At 54.9% G+C, this 22,113-nt stretch overlaps 1 protein-coding gene across 2 annotated transcripts in view; it reads right to left on the minus strand.

The window, feature by feature from the left end:
- LOC145360384 (tolloid-like protein 2) overlaps positions 1 to 22,113 on the minus strand; it is a 186,934-nt gene that overhangs the window by 18,160 nt on the left and 146,661 nt on the right. For both annotated transcript variants that reach the window (XM_080215578.1, XM_080215577.1), the window contains exons 14-17: positions 16,568 to 16,693; positions 10,449 to 10,609; positions 7,121 to 7,301; positions 2,355 to 2,480 (exon numbers count right to left, since the gene is read on the minus strand). In XM_080215578.1, the coding sequence (XP_080071704.1) occupies positions 2,355 to 2,480; positions 7,121 to 7,301; positions 10,449 to 10,609; positions 16,568 to 16,693 (594 nt within the window). The remainder of the gene's footprint in view (positions 1 to 2,354; positions 2,481 to 7,120; positions 7,302 to 10,448; positions 10,610 to 16,567; positions 16,694 to 22,113) is intronic.

Genomic DNA, 22,113 nt, shown 5'->3' on the forward strand with positions numbered 1-22,113 from the left:
ACACACACTCACTCACACACACACTCACACTCTCACACACACACACACACACTCACACTCCCACACACACTCTCACACAGTCTCACACACAGTCTCACACACACACTCACTCACACACACACTTACACACACACACACACACACACTCACGCACACTTACACACACTCACTCACACTCCCACACACACTCTCACACAGTCTCACACACAGTCTCACACACACACACTCACACACACACTTACACACACACACACACACACACACACTCATGCACACTTACACACACTCACTCACACATTCACTCACACACTCACTCACACACACACACTCACACACACACTCACACACGCTCTCACACACACTCACACACACACTTACACACACACTTCCACACACACTCTCACACTCACATACACACACACACACACATACACACACTCACTCACACATTCACTCACACACTCACTCACACACACACTTACACACACACACTCACACACACACTCACACACGCTGTCACACACACTCACACACACACTTACACACACACTCTCACACTCACATACACACACACACACACATACACACACTCACTCACACATTCACTCACACACTCACTCACACACACACTTACACACACACACTCACACACTCTCACACTCACACACACTCACGCACACTTACACTCATACACACACTCATTCACACACACACACACACACTCACTCACACACACACACTCACACACACACTCTCACACACGCTCTCACACACTCTCACACTCACACACACTCACTCACACACACACACACACTTACACACACTCTCACACTCACATACACACACTCACACACACACATACACACACTCACTCACACATTCACTCACACACACACTTAGACACACACTCTCACACTCACATACAGACACACACACACACTCACACACACACACTCACAGTGCATGTTAGGAATGGGTTAACTGCAATCTTCCACTTCAGATCTAATTTGTATGTTAATTATTTAATAGTACTCACTGGGATATATAAAGGGTTATATTACAGGTTGCACTGGGTGTGTGTATGTGGAGTTGTAAAAGAGAATAAAGTGAGTTATGATGACGCTGAGCTTGCATTATTCTTATTCCTGGACTGTGGGTGGGAGTGTTAACAGTGTGGCCCGGGGTTAAAGGCTTCTCAACAGACCAAAGTCTGGGATCACGGAGCAACTGACTCGAGAACAGCTTCTTCCCTACTGCTTTCAGACTTCTGAATGGATCTTCCTCACATTAAGTTGATCTTTCCCTACACTCTGTGACCGTAACATGACATTTGCACCCTCTCCTTTCCTTCTCCCCATGTACTCTATGAACAGTATGCTTTGTCTGTATAGTGTGCGAGAAACAATATTTTCACTGTATCTCAATACACAGTGAGGTGTGGTGGCACAGTAATTAGCACTGCTGCCTCACAGCTCCAGGGACCGGGGTTCGATTCCCAGCTCGGGTCCCTGTCTGTGAGGAAGTTGCGCATTCTCCCCGTGTCTGCGTGGGTTTCCTCCGGATGCTCCGGTTTCCTCCCACAGTCTAAAAGACGTGCTGGTTCGATGGATCCCTCAGTGTAACCCGAACAGACTCCGGAGTGTGGTGACTAGGGGATTTTCACAGTAACTTCATTGCAGTGTTAACGTAAGCCTACTTGTGACACTAATAAATAAACTTTATGTGACAATAATAGATTAAATGTGAATGCGATGATGTTCTAGAAATGTACAGGGGAACTGTGAGGCCGCAGGCATTGGCAGAGAGGAGTATCCGGCCCCTCGTCACAGAACGAAGAACAGTACAGCATAGGAAACAGGCCCTTCGGCCCTCCAAGCTTGCACCACTCATTGGTCCAACTTGACCATTCATTTGTATCCCTCCATTCCCAGTCTGCTCATGTGACTATCTGGATAAGTCTTAACCGATCCCAGTGAGTCCGTCTCCACCACCCTGTGGCAGTGCATTCCAGGCCCCCACCCCCCTCTGTGTAAAATACCTCCCTCTGATATCTGAGTTAAACCTCACCCCCCTCACCCTGAACCTGTTGTGATCGTCTCCTCCGACCTGGGAAAAAGTTTCCCACTGTTCACCCTATCCATACCCCTTATAATTTTATACACCTCTATGAGGTCTCCCCTCATTCTTTCCGGGGAGATCAACCCCAGTTTACCCAATCTCTCCTCGTCGCTAAGACCTACATCAAACCAGCAGATTTCCTGCTTGTCTTTACGATGAGAGAGTCGAACACAGACGGTTCAGGAGACAGAGAGAGATAAGAGTCTGGGTGAACGATAAGAGTCGGACACACTGACCTTCTTTACAGTTCAGGCCATTCTGATGCAACATGAAGCCATTACGACACTGGCAGACGTAACTTCCAAGTGTGTTTAGACACTCGTGTTCACATCTCCCATTATCCACTGAGCACTCGTCCTTATCTGAAGATGAACATGTGTAATTTGTCAGTTATTAACATCAGAATCTGCAGTCCTGAGACTGAGGCCCAGGGGGCGACACTCAGTCAGGTATATAGAGGCAAGGCCAATGAGAGCCAGCGACAATAGTGTGGGAGAATCTCACTGTAACGTTACTCGTGAGGGACTGTCCCTCACCCTCACCCTGACCCGGTCACTGTCCCTCACTCTGACCCGGTCACTGTCCCTCACCCTGACCCACTCACTGTCCCTCATAAGAACATAAGAACATAAGAATATAAGAAATAGGAGCAGGAGTAGGCCATCTAGCCCTTCGAGCCTGCCCCGCCATTCAATAAGATCATGGCTGATCTGTCGTGGCTCAGTTCCACTTTCCTGCCCTCTCCCCATAACCCTTAATCCCCTCTCTTATCAAAAACCCATCAACCCACGTCTTAAAAATATTTAGTGAGGCAGCCTCCACCACTTCAACGGGCAGAGAATTCCAGAGATTCACCACCCTTTGAGTGAAGAAGTTCCTCCTCAACTCCGTTCTAAACCGCCTCCCCTTTATCTTGAGGCTGTGCCCTCTAGTCCTACTGTCCTTTCTGAGCGGGATGAGTCTCTCCACCTCTATCCTATCCATCCCATTCATCATCTTATACGTCTCAATGAGATCTCCCCTCATTCTTCTAAACTCTAACGAGTACAAGCCTAGTTTATTCAGCCTCTCCTCATAGCTCAATCCCCTCAACTCCGGTATCAGCCTAGTAAACCTCCTCTGCACTCCCTCCAGGGCCAAAATATCCTTGCGCAGGTGCGGCGCCCAAAACTGCACACAGTACTCCAGCTGTGGCCTCACCAATGCCCTATACAGCTGCAGCAAGACCTCCCTACTTTTATATTCAATCCCCCTCGCTATGAAGGCCAGCATCCCATTCGCCTTCCTGACCACCTGCTGCACCTGCAAGCTGGGTTTTTGCGATTCATGCACACTCACTCACTGTCCCTCACCCTGACCCGGTCACTGTCCCTCACCCTGACCCGGTCACTGTCCCTCACCCTGACCCGGTCACTGTCCCTCACCCTGACCCGGTCACTGTCCCTCACCCTGACCCACTCACTGTCCCTCACCCTGACCCACTCACTGTCCCTCACCCTGACCCGGTCACTGCCCCTCACCCTGACCCACTCACTGCCCCTCACCCTGACCCACTCACTGCCCCTCACCCTGACCCACTCACTGCCCCTCACCCTGACCCGGTCACTGTCCCTCACCCTGACCCGGTCACTGCCCCTCACCCTGACCCACTCAGTGTCCCTCACCCTGACCCGGTCACTGCCCCTCACCCTGACCCACTCACTGTCCCTCACCCTGACCCACTCACTGTCCCTCACCCTGACCCACTCACTGTCCCTCACCCTGACCCACTCACTGCCCCTCACCCTGACCCACTCACTGCCCCTCACCCTGACCCGGTCACTGCCCCTCACCCTGACCCGGTCACTGTCCCTCACCCTGACCCACTCACTGTCCCTCACCCTGACCCACTCACTGCCCCTCACCCTGACCCACTCACTGCCCCTCACCCTGACCCGGTCACTGCCCCTCACCCTGACCCGGTCACTGTCCCTCACCCTGACCCACTCACTGTCCCTCACCCTGACCCACTCACTGTCCCTCACCCTGACCCGGTCACTGTCCCTCACCCTGACCCGGTCACTGTCCCTCACCCTGACCCACTCACTGTCCCTCACCCTGACCCGGTCACTGTCCCTCACCCTGACCCACTCACTGTCCCTCACCCTGACCCACTCACTGCCCCTCACCCTGACCCGGTCACTGCCCCTCACCCTGACCCGGTCACTGCTCCTCACCCTGACCCACTCACTGTCCCTCACCCTGACCCACTCACTGCTCCTCACCCTGACCCACTCACTGTCCCTCACCCTGACCCACTCACTGCCCCTCACCCTGACCCACTCACTGTCCCTCACCCTGACCCACTCACTGTCCCTCACCCTGACCCGGTCACTGCCCCTCACCCTGACCCACTCACTGTCCCTCACCCTGACCCACTCACTGCCCCTCACCCTGACCCACTCACTGTCCCTCACCCTGACCCACTCACTGCCCCTCACCCTGACCCACTCACTGTCCCTCACCCTGACCCACTCACTGTCCCTCACCCTGACCCGGTCACTGCCCCTCACCCTGACCCGGTCACTGTCCCTCACCCTGACCCACTCACTGTCCCTCACCCTGACCCACTCACTGCCCCTCACCCTGACCCGGTCACTGCCCCTCACCCTGACCCACTCACTGTCCCTCACCCTGACCCACTCACTGCCCCTCACCCTGACCCACTCACTGCCCCTCACCCTGACCCGGTCACTGTCCCTCACCCTGACCCGGTCACTGCCCCTCACCCTGACCCGGTCACTGCCCCTCACCCTGACCCGGTCACTGCCCCTCACCCTGACCCACTCACTGTCCCTCACCCTGACCCACTCACTGTCCCTCACCCTGACCCACTCACTGTCCCTCACCCTGACCCGGTCACTGTCCCTCACCCTGACCCACTCACTGTCCCTCACCCTGACCCGGTCACTGTCCCTCACCCTGACCCGGTCACTGCCCCTCACCCTGACCCGGTCACTGTCCCTCACCCTGACCCGGTCACTGCCCCTCACCCTGACCCGGTCACTGCCCCTCACCCTGACCCGGTCACTGCCCCTCACCCTGACCCACTCACTGTCCCTCACCCTGACCCGGTCACTGCCCCTCACCCTGACCCACTCACTGTCCCTCACCCTGACCCACTCACTGCCCCTCACCCTGACCTGGTCACTGCCCCTCACCCTGACCCGGTCACTGTCCCTCACCCTGACCCGGTCACTGTCCCTCACCCTGACCCACTCACTGTCCCTCACCCTGACCCGGTCACTGACCCTCACCCTGACCCGGTCACTGCCCCTCACCCTGACCCACTCACTGCCCCTCACCCTGACCCGGTCACTGCCCCTCACCCTGACCCGGTCACTGCCCCTCACCCTGACCCGGTCACTGTCCCTCACCCTGACCCACTCACTGTCCCTCACCCTGACCCACTCACTGTCCCTCACCCTGACCCGGTCACTGCCCCTCACCCTGACTCGGTCACTGTCCCTCACCCTGACCTGGTCACTGCCCCTCACCCTGACCCGGTCACTGCCCCTCACCCTGACCCAGACACCATGTTCAGGTTGACCAGTACAATCTCAGCATTTCAGTCATTCCTCCATAGACTCTCCGTGTCTCAGCCCACAGTTCAGGAGTGTGATGGGACACTCTACACTGGCCTGGATGAATGCAGCTCTAACAACACCCAAGAAGCTTGGCACAGTGGGTTAGCACTGCTGTCTCACAGTGCCAGGGACCTGGGTTCCATTCCGGCTTGGGTCACTGTCTGCGCGTGTTCTCCCCATGTCTGCGTGGGTTTTCTCTGGTGCTTGAGTTTCCTCCCAGAGTCCAAAGATGTGCTGGTTCGGTGGATTGGCCATGGTAAATGTGTGGAGTTACAGGAATTGGGCGGGGAAGTGGGCCTGGGTAAGATGTTCTTTTGGAGAATTGGCACAGATTCGATGGGCTGAATGGCCTCCTTGTGCACTGAAGGGTTACTATGACCTCTGAATTCTATTATCCAGGACAAAGCAGCCCAGTTGATTGCTGTCACTTCGACAAACATTCACTCCCTCCATCACGAATGCACAGTGGCAGCCGTGTGTACCAACTACAAGATTCCTTAGGCAGCACCTTCCAAATCCATGACCACTTCCATCCAGAAGGACAAGGGCAGCAGATGGGTCAGGGTGAGGGGCAGTGACCGGGTCAGGGTGAATGGGAATTCCACCACCTGAGGTTCCCCTCTGAGCCACTCACCATCCTGACGTGGAAATATATTGGCCGTTCCTGCACTGTCACTGGGTCAAAATCCTGGAACTCCCTCCCTAACAGCACAGTGGGAGTACCTACACCTCAGGGAGCGCAGCGATTTAAGAAGGCAGCTCACCACCACCTCCTCAAAAGGGCAATTAGGGATGGGCAATAAATACTGGCCAGCCCACATCCCAAAACTGAATAGGAAGTGGCCAAAGCTTCACCACAGGGCCACATTTCCAATTGATGCCAGGCTGAGACTGTAACAGTGTACCTCAGGTAAACCCGCTGGAGGCCGGGTGTGAGCACTGGGGCCTTGTCCAGGTCGGGGGGATCAGTGGGAGAGGATAATGGGCAGGGAACGCCGTGGTATCAGCGATGGGGGCTGGCGGTGTTCCAACGGGCTGCTCTGAGAGAGAGAGAGAGAAAGACCCCGCAACTGGTCCTCGGAAAGACCATTGAGTGGTTGGCATGGAGACGTGAGCACATTCCCGGCAATTTCAGGAATAAGGCCGCAGGGGTTTCAGGCAGATCCTGGACGCCTATACTACCACCCCCGAGAGAGTAGGTCCAACAATAATTGAGTCTTTGTTGTTGTTGAGGTGCCCAGTGTCCCCCCAGAGATGGGCAATGGGTTGTTAAGAGAGCTCCTTCACCACAAATGGGGTTGGTGCTACTCTTGCTCCACCCTAGGGTGGGTGCCCCCTGCTTGGTCCAACCCCCGTTGCTACGGTGATGGGCTTACCAGAGAAGAATTGGCCTTTGAATCCTTTCTTGCTGACGGTGTTGTCAGATTTGAACTCGATCCTCATGTTGTTGAACTGTGAGGTGATGATATCCGGTTTCTCCGATCCGCAGAACCTACCGTGGAGTTTGGACTCTGAGGAAAGGCCGCTGTGAACCTCCACATAATCATACTTACAGACCTGAAAAATCAAACACTCCTCCCTCAGTATCCGCACCGCACCCCGATCCCTCCCTCAGTATCCGCACCGCACCCCGATCCCTCCCTCAGTATCCACACCGCACCCCGATCCCCCCCTCAGTATCCGCACCGCACCACGATCCCCCCCTCAGTATCCGCACCGCACCCCGATCCCCCCCTCAGTATCCGCACCGCACCCCGATCCCCCCCTCAGTATCCGCACCGCACCACGATCCCCCCCTCAGTATCCGCACCGCACCCCGATCCCCCCCTCAGTATCCGCACCGCACCCCGATCCCTCCCTCAGTATCCGCACCGCACCCCGATCCCTCCCTCAGTATCCACACCGCACCCCGATCCCCCCCTCAGTATCCGCACCGCACCACGATCCCCCCCTCAGTATCCGCACCGCACCCCGATCCCCCCCTCAGTATCCGCACCGCACCCCAATCCCCCCTCAGTATCCGCACCGCACCCCGATCCCCCCTCAGTATCCGCACCGCACCCCGATCCCCCCCTCAGTATCCGCACCGCACCCCGATCCCCCCCTCAGTATCCGCACCGCACCCCGATCCCCCCCTCAGTATCTGCACCGCACCCCGATCCCCCCCTCAGTATCCGCACCGCACCCCGATCCCCCCCTCAGTATCTGCACCGCACCCCGATCCCCCCCTCAGTATCCACACCGCACCCCGATCCCCCCTCAGTATCCACACCGCACCCCGATCCCTCCCTCAGTATCCACACCGCACCCCGATCCCCCCCTCAGTATCTGCACCGCACCCCGATCCCCCCCTCAGTATCCACACCGCACCCCGATCCCCCCCTCAGTATCCACACCGCACCCCGATCCCCTCCCTCAGTATCTGCACCGCACCCCACTCCCCCCTCAGTATCCACACCGCACCCCGATCCCCCCCTCAGTATCCGCACCGCACCCCGATCCCCCCCTCAGTATCCACACCGCACCCCGATCCCCTCCCTCAGTATCTGCACCGCACCCCACTCCCCCCTCAGTATCCGCACCGCACCCCGATCCCCTCCCTCAGTATCTGCACCGCACCCCATTCCCCCCTCAGTATCCACACCGCACCCCGATCCCTCCCTCAGTATCCGCACCGCACCCCGATCCCCCCTCAGTATCCGCACCGCACCCCGATCCCCCCCTCAGTATCCGCACCGCACCCTGATCCCCCCCTCAGTATCCACACCGCACCCCGATCCCCCCTCAGTATCCGCACCGCACCCCGATCCCCCCCTCAGTATCCGCACCGCACCCTGATCCCCCCCTCAGTATCCGCACCGCACCCCGATCCCTCCCTCAGTATCCGCACCGCACCCCGATCCCCCCCTCAGTATCCACACCGCACCCCGATCCCCCCTCAGTATCCGCACCGCACCCCGATCCCTCCCTCAGTATCCGCACCGCACCCCGATCCCCCCTCAGTATCCGCACCGCACCCCGATCCCCCCTCAGTATCCGCACCGCACCCTGATCCCCCCCTCAGTATCCGCACCGCACCCCGATCCCTCCCTCAGTATCCGCACCGCACCCCGATCCCCCCCTCAGTATCCGCACCGCACCCCGATCCCCCCTCAGTATCTGCACCGCACCCCGATCCCTCCCTCAGTATCCACACCGCACCCCGATCCCCCCTCAGTATCCACACCGCACCCCGATCCCTCCCTCAGTATCCGCACCGCACCCCGATCCCCCCTCAGTATCCGCACCGCACCCCGATCCCTCCCTCAGTATCTGCACCGCACCCCGATCCCTCCCTCAGTATCCACACCGCACCCCGATCCCTCCCTCAGTATCCGCACCGCACCCCGATCCCTCCCTCAGTATCTACACCGCACCCCGATCCCTCCCTCAGTATCTACACACTGTACCCCCACTCCCCCCTCAGTATCTACACACTGTACCCCCACTCTCAGTCAATCTGGATTCAGCGCAGATAATCTATGGATAGAAGTAAACTACTGCGGATGCTGGGATGTGAGACTGAGAGGGAAAAGTCTGGAAAATCTCAGCAGGACAGGAGAGAGCTGATGTTTCGAGTCTCGATGATCCTTTCGGCTCATTCTCCTCAGGGAGTTTAATCCGTTCTCTGGACTCTCTTCTCTGCTGCTGAGATTTTCCGGCCTTTTCTCTTTTGAATTCTGGATTCAGCACAAACTGGGTCAAATCCCGGGATATGGTTCATACTCAGATCCGCCCTGTTCCTCCATTCACTGAAGCGAAATGTTTTATTGTGTGCGGAAAACCCCGATTCACTTTGAAATTTATTTGTTAGTGTCACAAGTGGGCTTACATTAACACTGCAATGAAGTTAATACAAAAATCCCCTAGTCGCCAAACTCCAACACCTGTCCGGGTCAATGCACCCTAACCAGCACACCTTTTGGACTGTGGGAGGAAACCAGAGCGCACGGAGGAAACCCACGCAGTCACGGGGAGAATGTGCGAACTCCGCACAGTGACCCAAGCCGGGAATTGAACCCGGGTCACTGGCGCTGTGAGGCAGCAGCACTAACTACTGTGCCACCCCAGTGATCACCGCTCACCGAGATCACCTCCTGTTTCTGCTGTCAGTTAAATGGGGGTTAGTGATGGTGACTGTCTGACTCTCTCCTCTCCATCTGGTGGCACAGTGGTTAGCGCTGCTGCCTCATAGCGCCAGGGACCTGGGTTCGATTCCCGGCTCGGGTCTCTGTCTGTGTGAAGTTTGCATGTTCTCCTCATGTCTGCATGAGTTTCTGCCGAGTGCTCCAGTTTCCTCCCACAATCCGAAAGACATGCTGGTTAGGGGGATTTGTCACGGTAAATTGCCCCTTAGTGTCAGGGGGACTAGCAGGATAAATACATGGGATTATGGTGGGCCAAATGGCCTCCTTCTGCACAGTAGGGATTCTAATATTCTAGGTGTGAGCGTGAATGCGTGAGGGTGCGTGTGTGTGTGTGTGTGTGTGAGAGGGTGTGGGTGTGTGAGGGTATGTGTGAGGGGGTGTGTGTGTGTGTATGTGAAGGTATGTGTGTGTCTATGAGGGTGTGTGTGAGGGTATGTGAGGGTGTGTTGGGTGTGTGTGAGGGTATGTGTGTGTGAGGGTGTGTGTGAGGGTGTGTGTGTGACTAATCGTTACTCACATCATTTCCCTCCAGCTCGAAGGCCTCAAACTGCAGTGAGATTCGATACTGAGCCGGGGCGACCAGTTGCCAGACACAGTTCTTGTTGGTGGGGTACTGGGTGGGCCAGCCCGGGCTGCTCAGGGTGCCGTTCAGTTTGGTCACATACCCCCCACACGCAGCTGTGAGAGAACGCAAAATAGATCAGCGCGGGAACCGGGAGAGAGAGAACACTGGGCCTCACACCCGGCGTGACACAACCTGTACCCTGCACACTGCATTTAAACATCACATTGATATAGAGTCAGAGAGGTTTACAGCAGAAACAGGCCCTTCAGCCCAACTTGTCCATGCTGCCCTTTTCTTTAAACCCCTGAGCTAGTCCCAATTACCCACATTTGGCCCCTATCCCTCTATACCCATCGTACCCATGTAACTGTCTAAATGCTTTAAAAAGACAAAATTGTACCTGCCTCTACTTCTGCCTCTGGCAGTTTGTTCCAGACACTCACCACCCTCTGTGTGAAAAAATTGCCCCTCTGGACCCTTTTGTATCTCTCCCCTCTCACCTTAAACCCACGCCCTCTAGTTTTAGACTCCCCTACCTTTGGGGAAAAGATATTGACTATCTCACTGATCTGTGCCCCTCATTATTTTATAGACCTCTATAAGATCACCCCTCAGCCTCCTACGCTCCAGAGAAAAAAGTCCCAGTCTATCCAGCCTCTCCTTATAACTCAATCCATCAAGTCCCAGTAGCATCCTAGTAAATCTTTTCTGCACTCTTTCTAGTTTAATAATATCCTTTCTATAATAGGGTGACCAGAACTGCACACAGTATTCCAAGTATGGCCTTACCAATGTCTTGTACAACTTCAACAAGACGTCCCAACTCCTGTATTCAATGTTCTGACCGATGAAACCAAGCATGCCGACTGCCTTCTTCGCCACTCTGTCCACCTGTGACTCCACTTTCAAGGAGCTATGAACATGTACTCCTAGATCTCTTTGTTCTGTAACTCTCCCCAATACCCTACCATTAACTGAGTAAGTCCTGCCCTGGTTCAATCGACCAAAATACATCACCTCGCATTTATCTAAATTAAACTGCATCTGCCATTTGTCAGCCCACCGGCCCAATTGATCAAGATCCTGCTGCAATTGGAGATAACTTTCTTCACTGTCCACTATGCCACCAATCTTAGTGTCATTTGCAAACTTACTAACCATGCCCCCTATATTCTTATCCAAATCATTAATATAAATGACAAATAACAATGGACCCAGCATTTATCCCTGAGGCACACCACTGGTCACAGGCCTCCAGTTTGAAAAACAACCCTCTATAACCACTCTGGCTGCTGTCATCAAGCTAATTTTGTCTCCATTTAGATACCCTCACCCTGGATCCTGTGAGATTTAACCTTATGCAACAACCTACCATGTGGTACTTTGTCAAAACATGAACACACGGACACACCCAAATGCACATCAATAAATACACACCTACTGCTCGGAACAATCAGGTTTAAACACTCACTCCTGCTCAGATCGAGACAAACCTCCTCACCGCGTTAAACTCTTCCACTTATTCCCACATCCATCACTGAGAAAAATAACTCATTTCATTCTCTTGTGATATTCTGTCCAACGAGGAAGCTAGAATCTACTGAGTAGGACACAAGTGAGAAAAGATTATCGGGTAGAGAGGACGGAGAGACAGCGAGAGGGAAAAGGAGAGGGAGAGGGAGAGAGAGGGAAAGAGAGAGAAAGAGGCACAGGAGGGAGAGGGAAGGGGACATAAGAACATAAGAAATAGGAGCAGGAGTAGGCCATCTAGCCCTTCGAGCCTGCCCCGCCATTCAATAAGATCATGGCTGATCTGAAGTGGATCAGTTCCACTTTCCCGCTCTCTCCCCATAACCCTTAATTCCCCTGTCTATCAGAAACCTATCTACCCGTGACTTAAATATATTCAGCGAGGCAGCCTCCACCACTTCAACGGGCAGAGAATTCCAGAGATTCACCACCCTTTGAGTGAAGAAGTTCCTCCTCAACTCCGATCTAAACTGCTCCCCCCTTATCTCGAGGCTGTGCCCTGTAGTCCTGCTGTCCTTTCTGAGCAGGAAGAATCTCTCTACCTCTACCCTATCCATCCCCTTCATTATCTTATACGTCTCTATAAGATCCCCCCTCATCCTTCTAAACTCTAACGAGTACAGACCCAGTCTATTCAATCTCCCTTCATAGTCTAACCCCCTCATCTCCGGTATCAGCCTAGTGAACCTCCTCTGCACTCCCTCCAAGGCCAATATATCCTTGTGCAAGTGCGGCGACCAAAACTGCACACAGTACTCCAGCTGCGGCCTCACCAGTGCCCTGTACAGCTGCAGCAAGACCTCCCTGCTTTTATATTCTATCCCCCTCGCTATAAAGGCCAGCATCCCATTCGCCTTCTTGATCACCTGCTGCACCTGCAGACTGGGTTTTTGCGACTCGTGCACAAGGACCCCCAGGTCCCTCTGCACCGTAGCATGCTGCAGCTTTTCGCCTTTTAAATAATAATCCCTCCTACTATTATTTCTGCCAAAGTGGATAACCTCACACTTGCCAACATTATACTCCATCTGCCAGGTCCTCGTCCACTCACTCAGCCTATCCAGATCCCTCTGCAGACTTTCCACACCCTCCACACAATTTGCTTTTCCACTCATCTTTGTGTCATCAGCAAATTTCGTTACCCTACACTCAGCCCCCTCCTCCAGATCATCTATATAAATGGTAAATAGCTGAGGCCCCAGCACCGATCCCTGCGGCACTCCACTAGTCACCAACTGCCAACCAGAATAGCACCCATTGATACCAACTCTCTGCTTCCTATTAGACAACCAATCCTCTATCCACGCTAACACCTTACCCCCAACTCCGTGCACCCTAACCTTCTGCAGCAACCTTTTGTGAGGCACCTTATCAAACGCCTTTTGGAAATCTAAAAACACCACATCCACCGGTTCCCCTCTGTCTACCGCACTAGTCACATCCTCATAGAAATCCAATAAATTCATCAAACACGACTTCCCCTTCATGAATCTGTGCTGTGTCTGCTCGATCAAACCATTCTTTTCTAGGTGCCTCGCTATTTCTTCTTTGATGACGGATTCTAGTATTTTTCCAACTACAGACATTAAACTAACCAGCCTATAAGACAGAGGAAGGGGAGAGCAGCAGAGAGAGGGAGAGAGAAAGAGAGGGAGAGAGAAAGGGAGGGAGAGGGAGAGAGGGAAAGAGAGGGAGAGAGAAAGGGAGGAAGAGGGAGAGAGGGAAAGAGAGGGAGAGAGAAAGGGAGGAAGAGAGAGAGGGAAAAAGAGGGGGGTGAAAGAGAGTGAGAGGGAAACAGAGAGAGAGAGAGAGAAAAGAACAAAAACAACAAGGAACATTACAGCACAGGAACGGGCCCTTCAGCCCTCCAGGCCTGTGCCGCTCATGCACCCATTTGTTTGTATCCCTCTATTCCCGGTCTGTTCATCTGACTATCCAGATAAGTCTTAAACGATCCCAGCGTGTCCGCCTCAGCCACCCTGCTTGGCAGTGCATTCCAGGCCCCCACCACCCTCTGTGTAAAATACGTCCCCCGCATATCTGTGTTGAACCTTGCCCCCTCACCTTGAGCCTGTGACCCCTTGTGTTCGTCACCTCTGACCTGGGAAAAAGCTTCCCACTGTTCACCCTATCTATACCCTTCACAATTTTATACACCTCTATGAGGTCTCCCCTCATTCTCCGTCTTTCCAGGGAGAACAACCCCAGTTTATCCAATCTCTCCTCACAGCTCAGACCCTCCATACCAGGCAACATCCTAGTAAACCTTTTCTGTACTCTCTCCAAAGCCTCCACGTCCTTCTGGTAGAGCGGCGACCAGAACTGGACGCAGAATTCCAAATGTGGCCTAACCAATGCTCTATATAGCTGCAACATCATATGCCAACTTTTATACTCTGCGCCCTGCCCAATAAAGGCAAGCATGCCTTCTTCACCACCCTCTCCACCTGTGCTGCCACCTTTAAGGATCTGTGGATTTGCAGCCCCAGGTCCCTCTGTGTGTCTATACTCCTGATGGTTCTGCCATTTATTGTATAACTCCCCCCTACATTAGATCTACCGAAATGCATCACTTTGCATTTATCTGGATTAAATTCCATCTGCCATTTCTCTGCCCAATTTTCCAGCCTATCTATATCCTGCTGTATTCTCTGATAATGTTCAGTATCACAAACAACAGGGGCCCCAGCACTGATCCTTGTGGAACACCACTTGTCACAGACCTCCAGTTAGAAAGGTACCCTTCCACTGCTACTCTCTGCTTTCTATTCCCAAGCCAGTTTTCTATCCAACTTACCAGCTCATCTCGGATCCCACATGACTTCACCTTTTGTACCAGCCTGCCATGAGGAACCTCAGTGAAGTCCATGTAAACAACATCCACTGCCCTGCCCTGGTCAATTTTGTTGTCACTTCCTTAAAGAACTCAAGTCTGTGAGACACGACCTCCCCTTCACAAAACCTACCCTATCATTAGTAACCCATTCTCTTCCAGATGTGAGTACATCCTGTCCCTGAGAATCTTCTCCAATAATTTCCTCACCACTGATGTAGGGATCACAGGCTGTAATTTCCCAGATTGTCTCTCCTGCCCTTCTTAAACAGAGGGACAATGTCAGTTACTCTCCAATCCTCTGGAACTTCGCCTGTGGCTAAACAGGACACAAAGATTTTGGCCAAGGCCTCAGCAATTTCTTCCCTCGCCTCTCTCAGTATTCTGGGATAGACCCTCTCTGGCCCTGGGGACTTTTTAAAAATTACCATACAGTGCAGGAGGAGGCCATTCAGCCCATTAAGTCTACACTGACCACAATCCCACCCAGGCCCTACCCCCGTAACCCCATACATTTACCTTAGCTAGTCCCCCTGACACTAAGGGGCAACTGGGCACGGCCAATCCACCTAACCCACACATCTTTGGACTGTGGGAGGAAACCAGAGCACCCGGAGGAAACCCACGCAGACATGGGGAGAATGTGCAAACTCCACACAGACAGTGACCCGAGCCGGGAATCGAACCCAGGTCCCTAGTGCTGTGAGGCAGCAACGCTAACCCACTGGGCTACCCCTGACTTGCCCTGCTTAATGTTTTTTAAAAACTTCCAATACCTCCTCCCTTTTTATCTCAACATGTCCTAGAATGTCAACATCCTCCTTTCTCCACTCACCGTCCACCCCTCCTCCCCCTTTGTGAGCACTGATATAAGGTTCTCATTAAGGACCTCACCCACCTCGTCTGGCTCCACACACAGATTCACTCCACTGTCCTCGAGTGGACCTACCCTTTCCTCAGCTACCCTCTTCCTCCTTATATACACATAAAAAGCCTTGGGATTCTCTTTAATCCCACCGGCCAAGGATGTTTCATGGCCCCTTTTAGCCCTCCCTAAGTCCCTGTCTTTCCTGCTGTCTTTATATTCCTCAAGAGCCTTATCCGGGAGGGGAGGGCGAGGGAGGGGAGGGTGAGGGAGAGGAGGGTGAGGGAAAGAGAGAGAAAGGTCGGGGAGGAAGAGAGAGAGAAAGGAGGATGAGGAAGAGAGCACGGAGACAGAGGGCGAGGGAGAGGAGGGCGAGGCAGAGGAGGAGGGCAAGGCAGAGGAGGAGGGCGAGGCAGAGGAGGAGGGCGAAGCAGAGGAGGGCGAGGGAGAGGAGGGCGAGGGAGGGGAGGGCGAGGGAGAGGAGGGCGAGGGAGAGGAGGAGGGCAAGGCAGAGGAGGAGGGCGAGGCAGAGGAGGAGGGCGAGGCAGAGGAGGGCGAGGGAGAGGAGGGCGAGGGAGGGGAGGGCGAGGGAGAGGAGGGCGAGGGAGAGGAGGGCAAGGGAGGGGAGGGCGAGGGAGAGGAGGGCGAGGGAGAGGAGGGCGAGGGAGGGGAGGGCGAGAGAAAGAGGATGAGGGACAGAGAAAGGAGAGAGCTGGGAGTGAGAGGGAGAGGAGAGAGAGAGGGGGAGAGGAGAGAGGGAATGGAGGAGGGAGGTAGGGAGTGAGAGGCAGAGGAGGGAGAGTGTCAGTGTGTACACTGCTTTCAGACAGGGTTTTGAGTTACCTTCACAGCTCCTGCCGTCCGCTGCCAACTCGAAGCCGGGTTCACACGCACACCTGTAACTCCCCAGTGTGTTCACACAGCGCTGCTGGCAGCCACCACCATCCAACCCCAAACACTCATCAACCTCTGAGAACAGAGAAACAACACATCAAACCCTACCCGGGGAGTGGGGGGGAGTGCAGGGAGGTGAGGGTAGGGAGAGAGTGTGGGGAGGGGGGAGAGGGAGAGAGTGTGGGGAGGGGGGGAGGGAGAGAGTGTGGGGAGGGGGGGAGGGGGAGAGTGTGGGGAGGGGGGGAGGGGGGTGGGGGGAGGGAGAGAGTGTGGGGAGGGGGGGAGGGAGAGAGTGTGGGGAGGGGGGAGGGAGAGAGTGTGGGGAGGGGGGGAGGGAGAGAGTGTGGGGAGGGGGGAGGGAGAGAGTGTGGGGAGGGGGGGAGGGAGAGAGTGTGGGGAGGGGGAGAGGGAGAGAGTGTGGGGAGGGGGGGAGGGAGAGAGTGTGTGGAAGTGGCGGGGGGAGTGTGGGGCAGAGGGGGAAGGGAGTGCGGGGAGGTGGGGGGTAGGGAGAGAGTGTGGGGAGGGGGGGAGGGAGAGAGTGGGGGGAGGGGGGAGGGGGGAGGGAGAGAGTGTGGGAGGGGGAGGGAGAGAGTGTGGGGAGGGGGGGGAGAGGGAGAGAGTGTGGGGAGGGGGGGAGGGAGAGAGTGTGGGGAGGGGGGGAGGGAGAGAGTGTGGGGAGGGGTGGGGGGAGGGAGAGAGTGTGGGGAGGGGGGGAGGGAGAGAGTGTGGGGGGGGGAGGGAGAGAGTGTGGGGAGGGGGGGGAGAGGGAGAGAGTGTGTGGAAGTGGTGGGGGGAGTGTGGGGCAGAGGGGGAAGGGAGTGCGGGGAGGTGGGGGGTAGGGAGAGAGTGTGGGGAGGGGGGAGGGAGAGAGTGGGGGGAGGGGGGAGGGGGGAGGGAGAGAGTGTGGGGAGGGGGGGAGGGGGGGAGGGGGGAGGGAGAGAGTGTGGGGAGGGGGGGAGGGAGAGAGTGGGGGGAGGGGGGAGGGGGGAGGGAGAGAGTGTGGGGAGGGGGGAGGGAGAGAGTGTGGGGAGGGGTGGGGGGAGGGAGAGTGTGGGGGAGGGGGGGAGGGAGAGAGTGTGGGGGGGGGGGAGGGAGAGAGTGTGGGGAGGGGGGGAGGGAGAGAGTGTGGGGAGGGGGGGAGGGAGAGAGAGTGTGGGGGGGGAGGGAGAGTGTGTGGGGAGGGGGGAGGGAGAGAGTGTGGGGAGGGGGGGAGGGAGAGAGTGTGGGGAGGGGGGAGGGGGGAGGGAGAGAGTGTGGGGAGGGGGGAGGGGGGAGGGAGAGAGTGTGGGGAGGGGGGAGGGGGGAGGGAGAGAGTGTGGGGAGGGGGGGAGGGAGAGAGTGTGGGGAGGGGGGGAGGGAGAGAGTGTGGGGAGGGGGGGAGGGAGAGAGTGTGGGGAGGGGGGGAGGGAGAGAGTGTGGGGAGGGGGGGAGGGAGAGAGTGTGTGGAAGTGGCGGGGGGAGTGTGGGCAGAGGGGGAAGGGAGTGCGGGGAGGTGGGGGGTAGGGACAGAGTGTGGGGAGGAGGGAGGGAGAGTTGGGGCGTGAAGAGTGGGGGGAGGGGGAGAGTGAGGGAAGGGAAGAGGCAATGGAGGGAATTGAGAAGAGGGACGAGGTGATTAAATTTGAGGAGGAGCTGCTCTTGAGGGTGACGATGGGGGTGATGAGGGTTCAGGCTGGGATTGGACAGGGTCGGCCGGGGTTAATGAGGTGCTGAGTGGACGGAGGCTGGGGATTGGCTGGAGAATGTTGGGGTAACTCAGTCTGGGGCAAACAGACATAAAGACAACCAATCACTGTAACCCATTAGATTCAACATGGCAGTGTGACCAATCAGGGACAGACTGGTCTAATAAAGAACCGGCTGGTGGAGAGGAAACAAGGAGTGGGAATTAATGGGGGCTTTCCACATCGGCAGGCAGGAACTAGTGGGGGTGCCACAGGGATCGGTGCTGGGACCCCAGCTATTCACAATATATATATTAATGATTTGGATGAGGGAACAAAATATAACATCTCAAAGTTTGTAGATGATACCAAGTCGGGTGGGAGGGTGAACTGTGACGAGGATGCAGAGATCCTTCAGGATGATCTGGGTAAGTGGGCAAATCAATGGTAGATGCAGTATAATTTGGATAAATGTGAGGTTATTCAGTTTGGAAGCAAAAACAAGGTGGCAGATTACTCCCTGAATGGCTGTAAATTGGGGGAGGGGAGTGTGCAGAGGGACCTGGGTGTCCTTGTGCACCAGTCACTGAAGGCAAGCATGTAGGTACAGCAGGCGGTAAAGAAGGTAAATGGTATGTTGGCCTTCATTGCGAGAGGTTTCGAGTACAGGAGCAGGGATGTGTTGTTGCAATAGTACAGGGCCTTGGTGAGGCCACACCTAGAGTATTGTGTACAGTTTGGGTTTCCCTTTCTGAGGAAGGATGTTCTTGCCCTCAAGGGAGTGCAGCGAAGGTTTACCAGGCTGATTCCGGGGATAGAACATAGAACATAGAACATAACAGCACAGAACAGGCCCTTCGGCCCACGATGTTGCGCCGACCAGTTACAAAAACAATGACCCACTAGCCTATACCAATCCCTTTTCGTCCATAAACCTATCCACAGATCTCTTAAACGCCCCCAAACTAGACGCATTTACAACTGCAGCAGGCAGGGCATTCCAATCCCTCACCACCCTCTGGGTAAAGAACCTACCCCTGACATCCGTCCTGTAGCTACCCCCCCTTAATTTAAAGCTATGCCCCCTCGTGCTAGCTTTCTCCATCCGAGGAAAAAGGCTATCACTATCCACCCTATCTAAACCTCTAATCATCTTATATGTTTCAATAAGATCCCCTCTTAGCCGCCTTCTTTCCAACGAAAACAACCCTAAATCCCTCAGTCTCTCCTCATAGGACCTCCCCACCATACCAGGCAACATCCTGGTAAACCTCCTCTGCACCCTCTCCAACGCCTCCACATCCTTCTTGTAATGCGGGGACCAGAACTGCACACAGTACTCCAAGTGCGGCCGCACTAGAGTAGTGTACAGTTGCAACATTACACTGCGACTCCTAAATTCAATCCCCCTACCAATAAACGCCAAGACACCGTACGCCTTCTTGACAACCTTATCTACTTGATTCCCAACTTTCAGGGATCTATGTACACACACACCTAGATCCCTCTGTTCATCCACACTATTCAAAGTCCTCCCGTTAGCCCTATACTCGACACATCTGTTGCTCCTACCAAAGTGAATTACCTCACACTTCTCCGCATTAAATTCCATCCGCCACCTCTCGGCCCAGCTCTGCAACCTATCTAAGTCTCCCTGCAGACTATGACACCCTTCCTCACAATCTACCACACCTCCAACTTTGGTGTCAGATGGTGGGACTGATGTATGAGGAGAGATTGGGTTAGGGTCGTTTTCACTGGAGTTCAGACGAATGAGGAGGAATCTCATGGAGATTTATAAAATTCTAACAGGACTGGATAGGGTAGGTGCAGGGAGGATGTTCCAGATGGTGGGGGGAGTCCAGAACCAGGATAACAGTCTGAAAATACAAAGTGGACCATTTAGGACAGAGTTGGGGGGAAATTTCTTTGCCCAGAGAGTGGTCAGCCATAGAAAGTAGTTGAGGCCAAAATATTGAATGTTGTCAGGAAGCAGTTAGATATAGCACTAGGGATGAAGGAGTCCAAAGGATATTGGGGAAGGCGGAATGAGGATACTGAATTTGATGCTCATAATGAATGATAGAACAGCTTTGAGGGGCCTCCACATGCTCCTAGTTTCTATGAACATGAGGCAGTGTCCTTGCGGAAGACTAACATGGGAAATGAAACACAGAGTAAATGGGAGGATATTGAAAATATAGGACAGAGGGCCCTTGGAGTGAATGCCCAATATTCCCTGAGGAGAGAGGGGGTGAGGGAGGCATATGGGATTACTTGCCTTTGTTGGTCAAGTCATAGAGCAGGAAGCTTAGGCTGGAACTGGTTGGGACACAGGTGAGGAGGCTGGTCACCTCATAAGAACTAGGAGCAGGAGTCGGCCGTCTGCCCCTCGAGCCTGCTCCGCCATTCAATAAGATCGTGGCTGATCCTTTACAGGGACTCAGCTCCACTTCCCCGCCCGCTCACCATAATCCTTAATCCCTTCACTGTTCAAAAATCTATCTATCCTTGCCTTAATTCCACAGGGAATTGCATTGCAGGCAATTCCACAGATTCACAACCCTTTGGGTGAAAAAGTTCCTCCTCAACTCAGCCCTAAATCTGCTCCCCCCTTATTTTGAGGCCGTGCCCCCTCGTTCCGGGTTCACCCACCAGTGGAAACAGCTTCCCTGCTTCTATCTCACAGGAAGGATGTGAGTGCGCTGGAGAACTTGAGCAAGAGGGGAAGACTGGACAGGGTGGGCCACTCTCAGTGGCTCTGTTGCTGAGTGGGAGAGGGAGGGGTGTGTGTGTGTGTGTGTGTGTGTGTGTGTGTGTGTGTGTGTGTGTGTGTGTGTGTGTGTGTGTGTGTGTGTGTGTGTGTATGTGTGTGTGTGTGTGTGTGTGTGTGTGTGATACTGAGAAGATTCTGAGGGTTCAGGAGAGAGTGGGTAGGAATAATGTGGGGGGGGGTCAGTTTTACAGTCAGTCACTGCTGGCTGTAAAACAGGATTGGAGAGGAGTTCAACAGTAATGTTTTCACCCAATGGGTGGGGACGGGGGGATTGGGGAGGGGGTGATCTGGAACTCACTGTCTGAAAGGGCAGGAAGGCTGAGCAGATTTTAAAACCGCCTGGATACAGATTCAAAACACCGTCAACCCACTGGGGACAAAGACCAGACTGTGGGGTTCGGCAAGGCAGGGCTGGCTTTAGGGTTAAGGTTTAGGGTTAAGGTTTAGGGTTACAGCACAGGCTGCACGGGATCGTTCTGTGCTCCAAACGTTGGCGACTCTGCAAACTGAACGGCAGCAGTTCATTCAGACCTATCAGACTCTGTCCCAGAAGGTGAATCACTGCCTCAGTCACTGCATCACTCAGGCAGTTCCACATCAGCACAGCAGGTGGGGCTCTTGAGTAAGGTAAGTCGGTGACGCTGGGGTGGGAGTTCATTAAAGGGATAGCACAGTCTAGAAATACAGAGAGGGAATGGGCTCAGGGGGCAGCGACCGGGGCGGGGGGGGGGGGGGGGGAGGGGGGTGGGGTAAGGGGTCCTTACTCAGCTCAGTGGGGTGGGGGGGTGAGGGGTCCTTTCTCAGCTCGGTATTGGGGGGGGGGTAAGGGGTCCTTTCTCAGCTCGGTATTGTGGGGGGGGTAAGGGGTCCTTTCTCAGCTCGGTGTGGGGGGGGGGTAAGGGGTCCTTTCTCAGCTCGGTATTGGGGGGGGGGGTAAGGGGTCCTTTCTCAGCTCGGTGTGGGGGGGGGGTAAGGGGTCCTTTCTCAGCTCGGTATTGGGGGGGGTAAGGGGTCCTTTCTCAGCTCGGTATTGGGGGGGGGGGTAAGGGGTCCTT

The sequence above is a fragment of the Carcharhinus amblyrhynchos genome, chromosome 31 (assembly GCF_965287045.1).
Source record: "Carcharhinus amblyrhynchos chromosome 31, sCarAmb.v2.hapA, whole genome shotgun sequence".
NCBI classification, from domain to species: domain Eukaryota; kingdom Metazoa; phylum Chordata; class Chondrichthyes; order Carcharhiniformes; family Carcharhinidae; genus Carcharhinus; species Carcharhinus amblyrhynchos.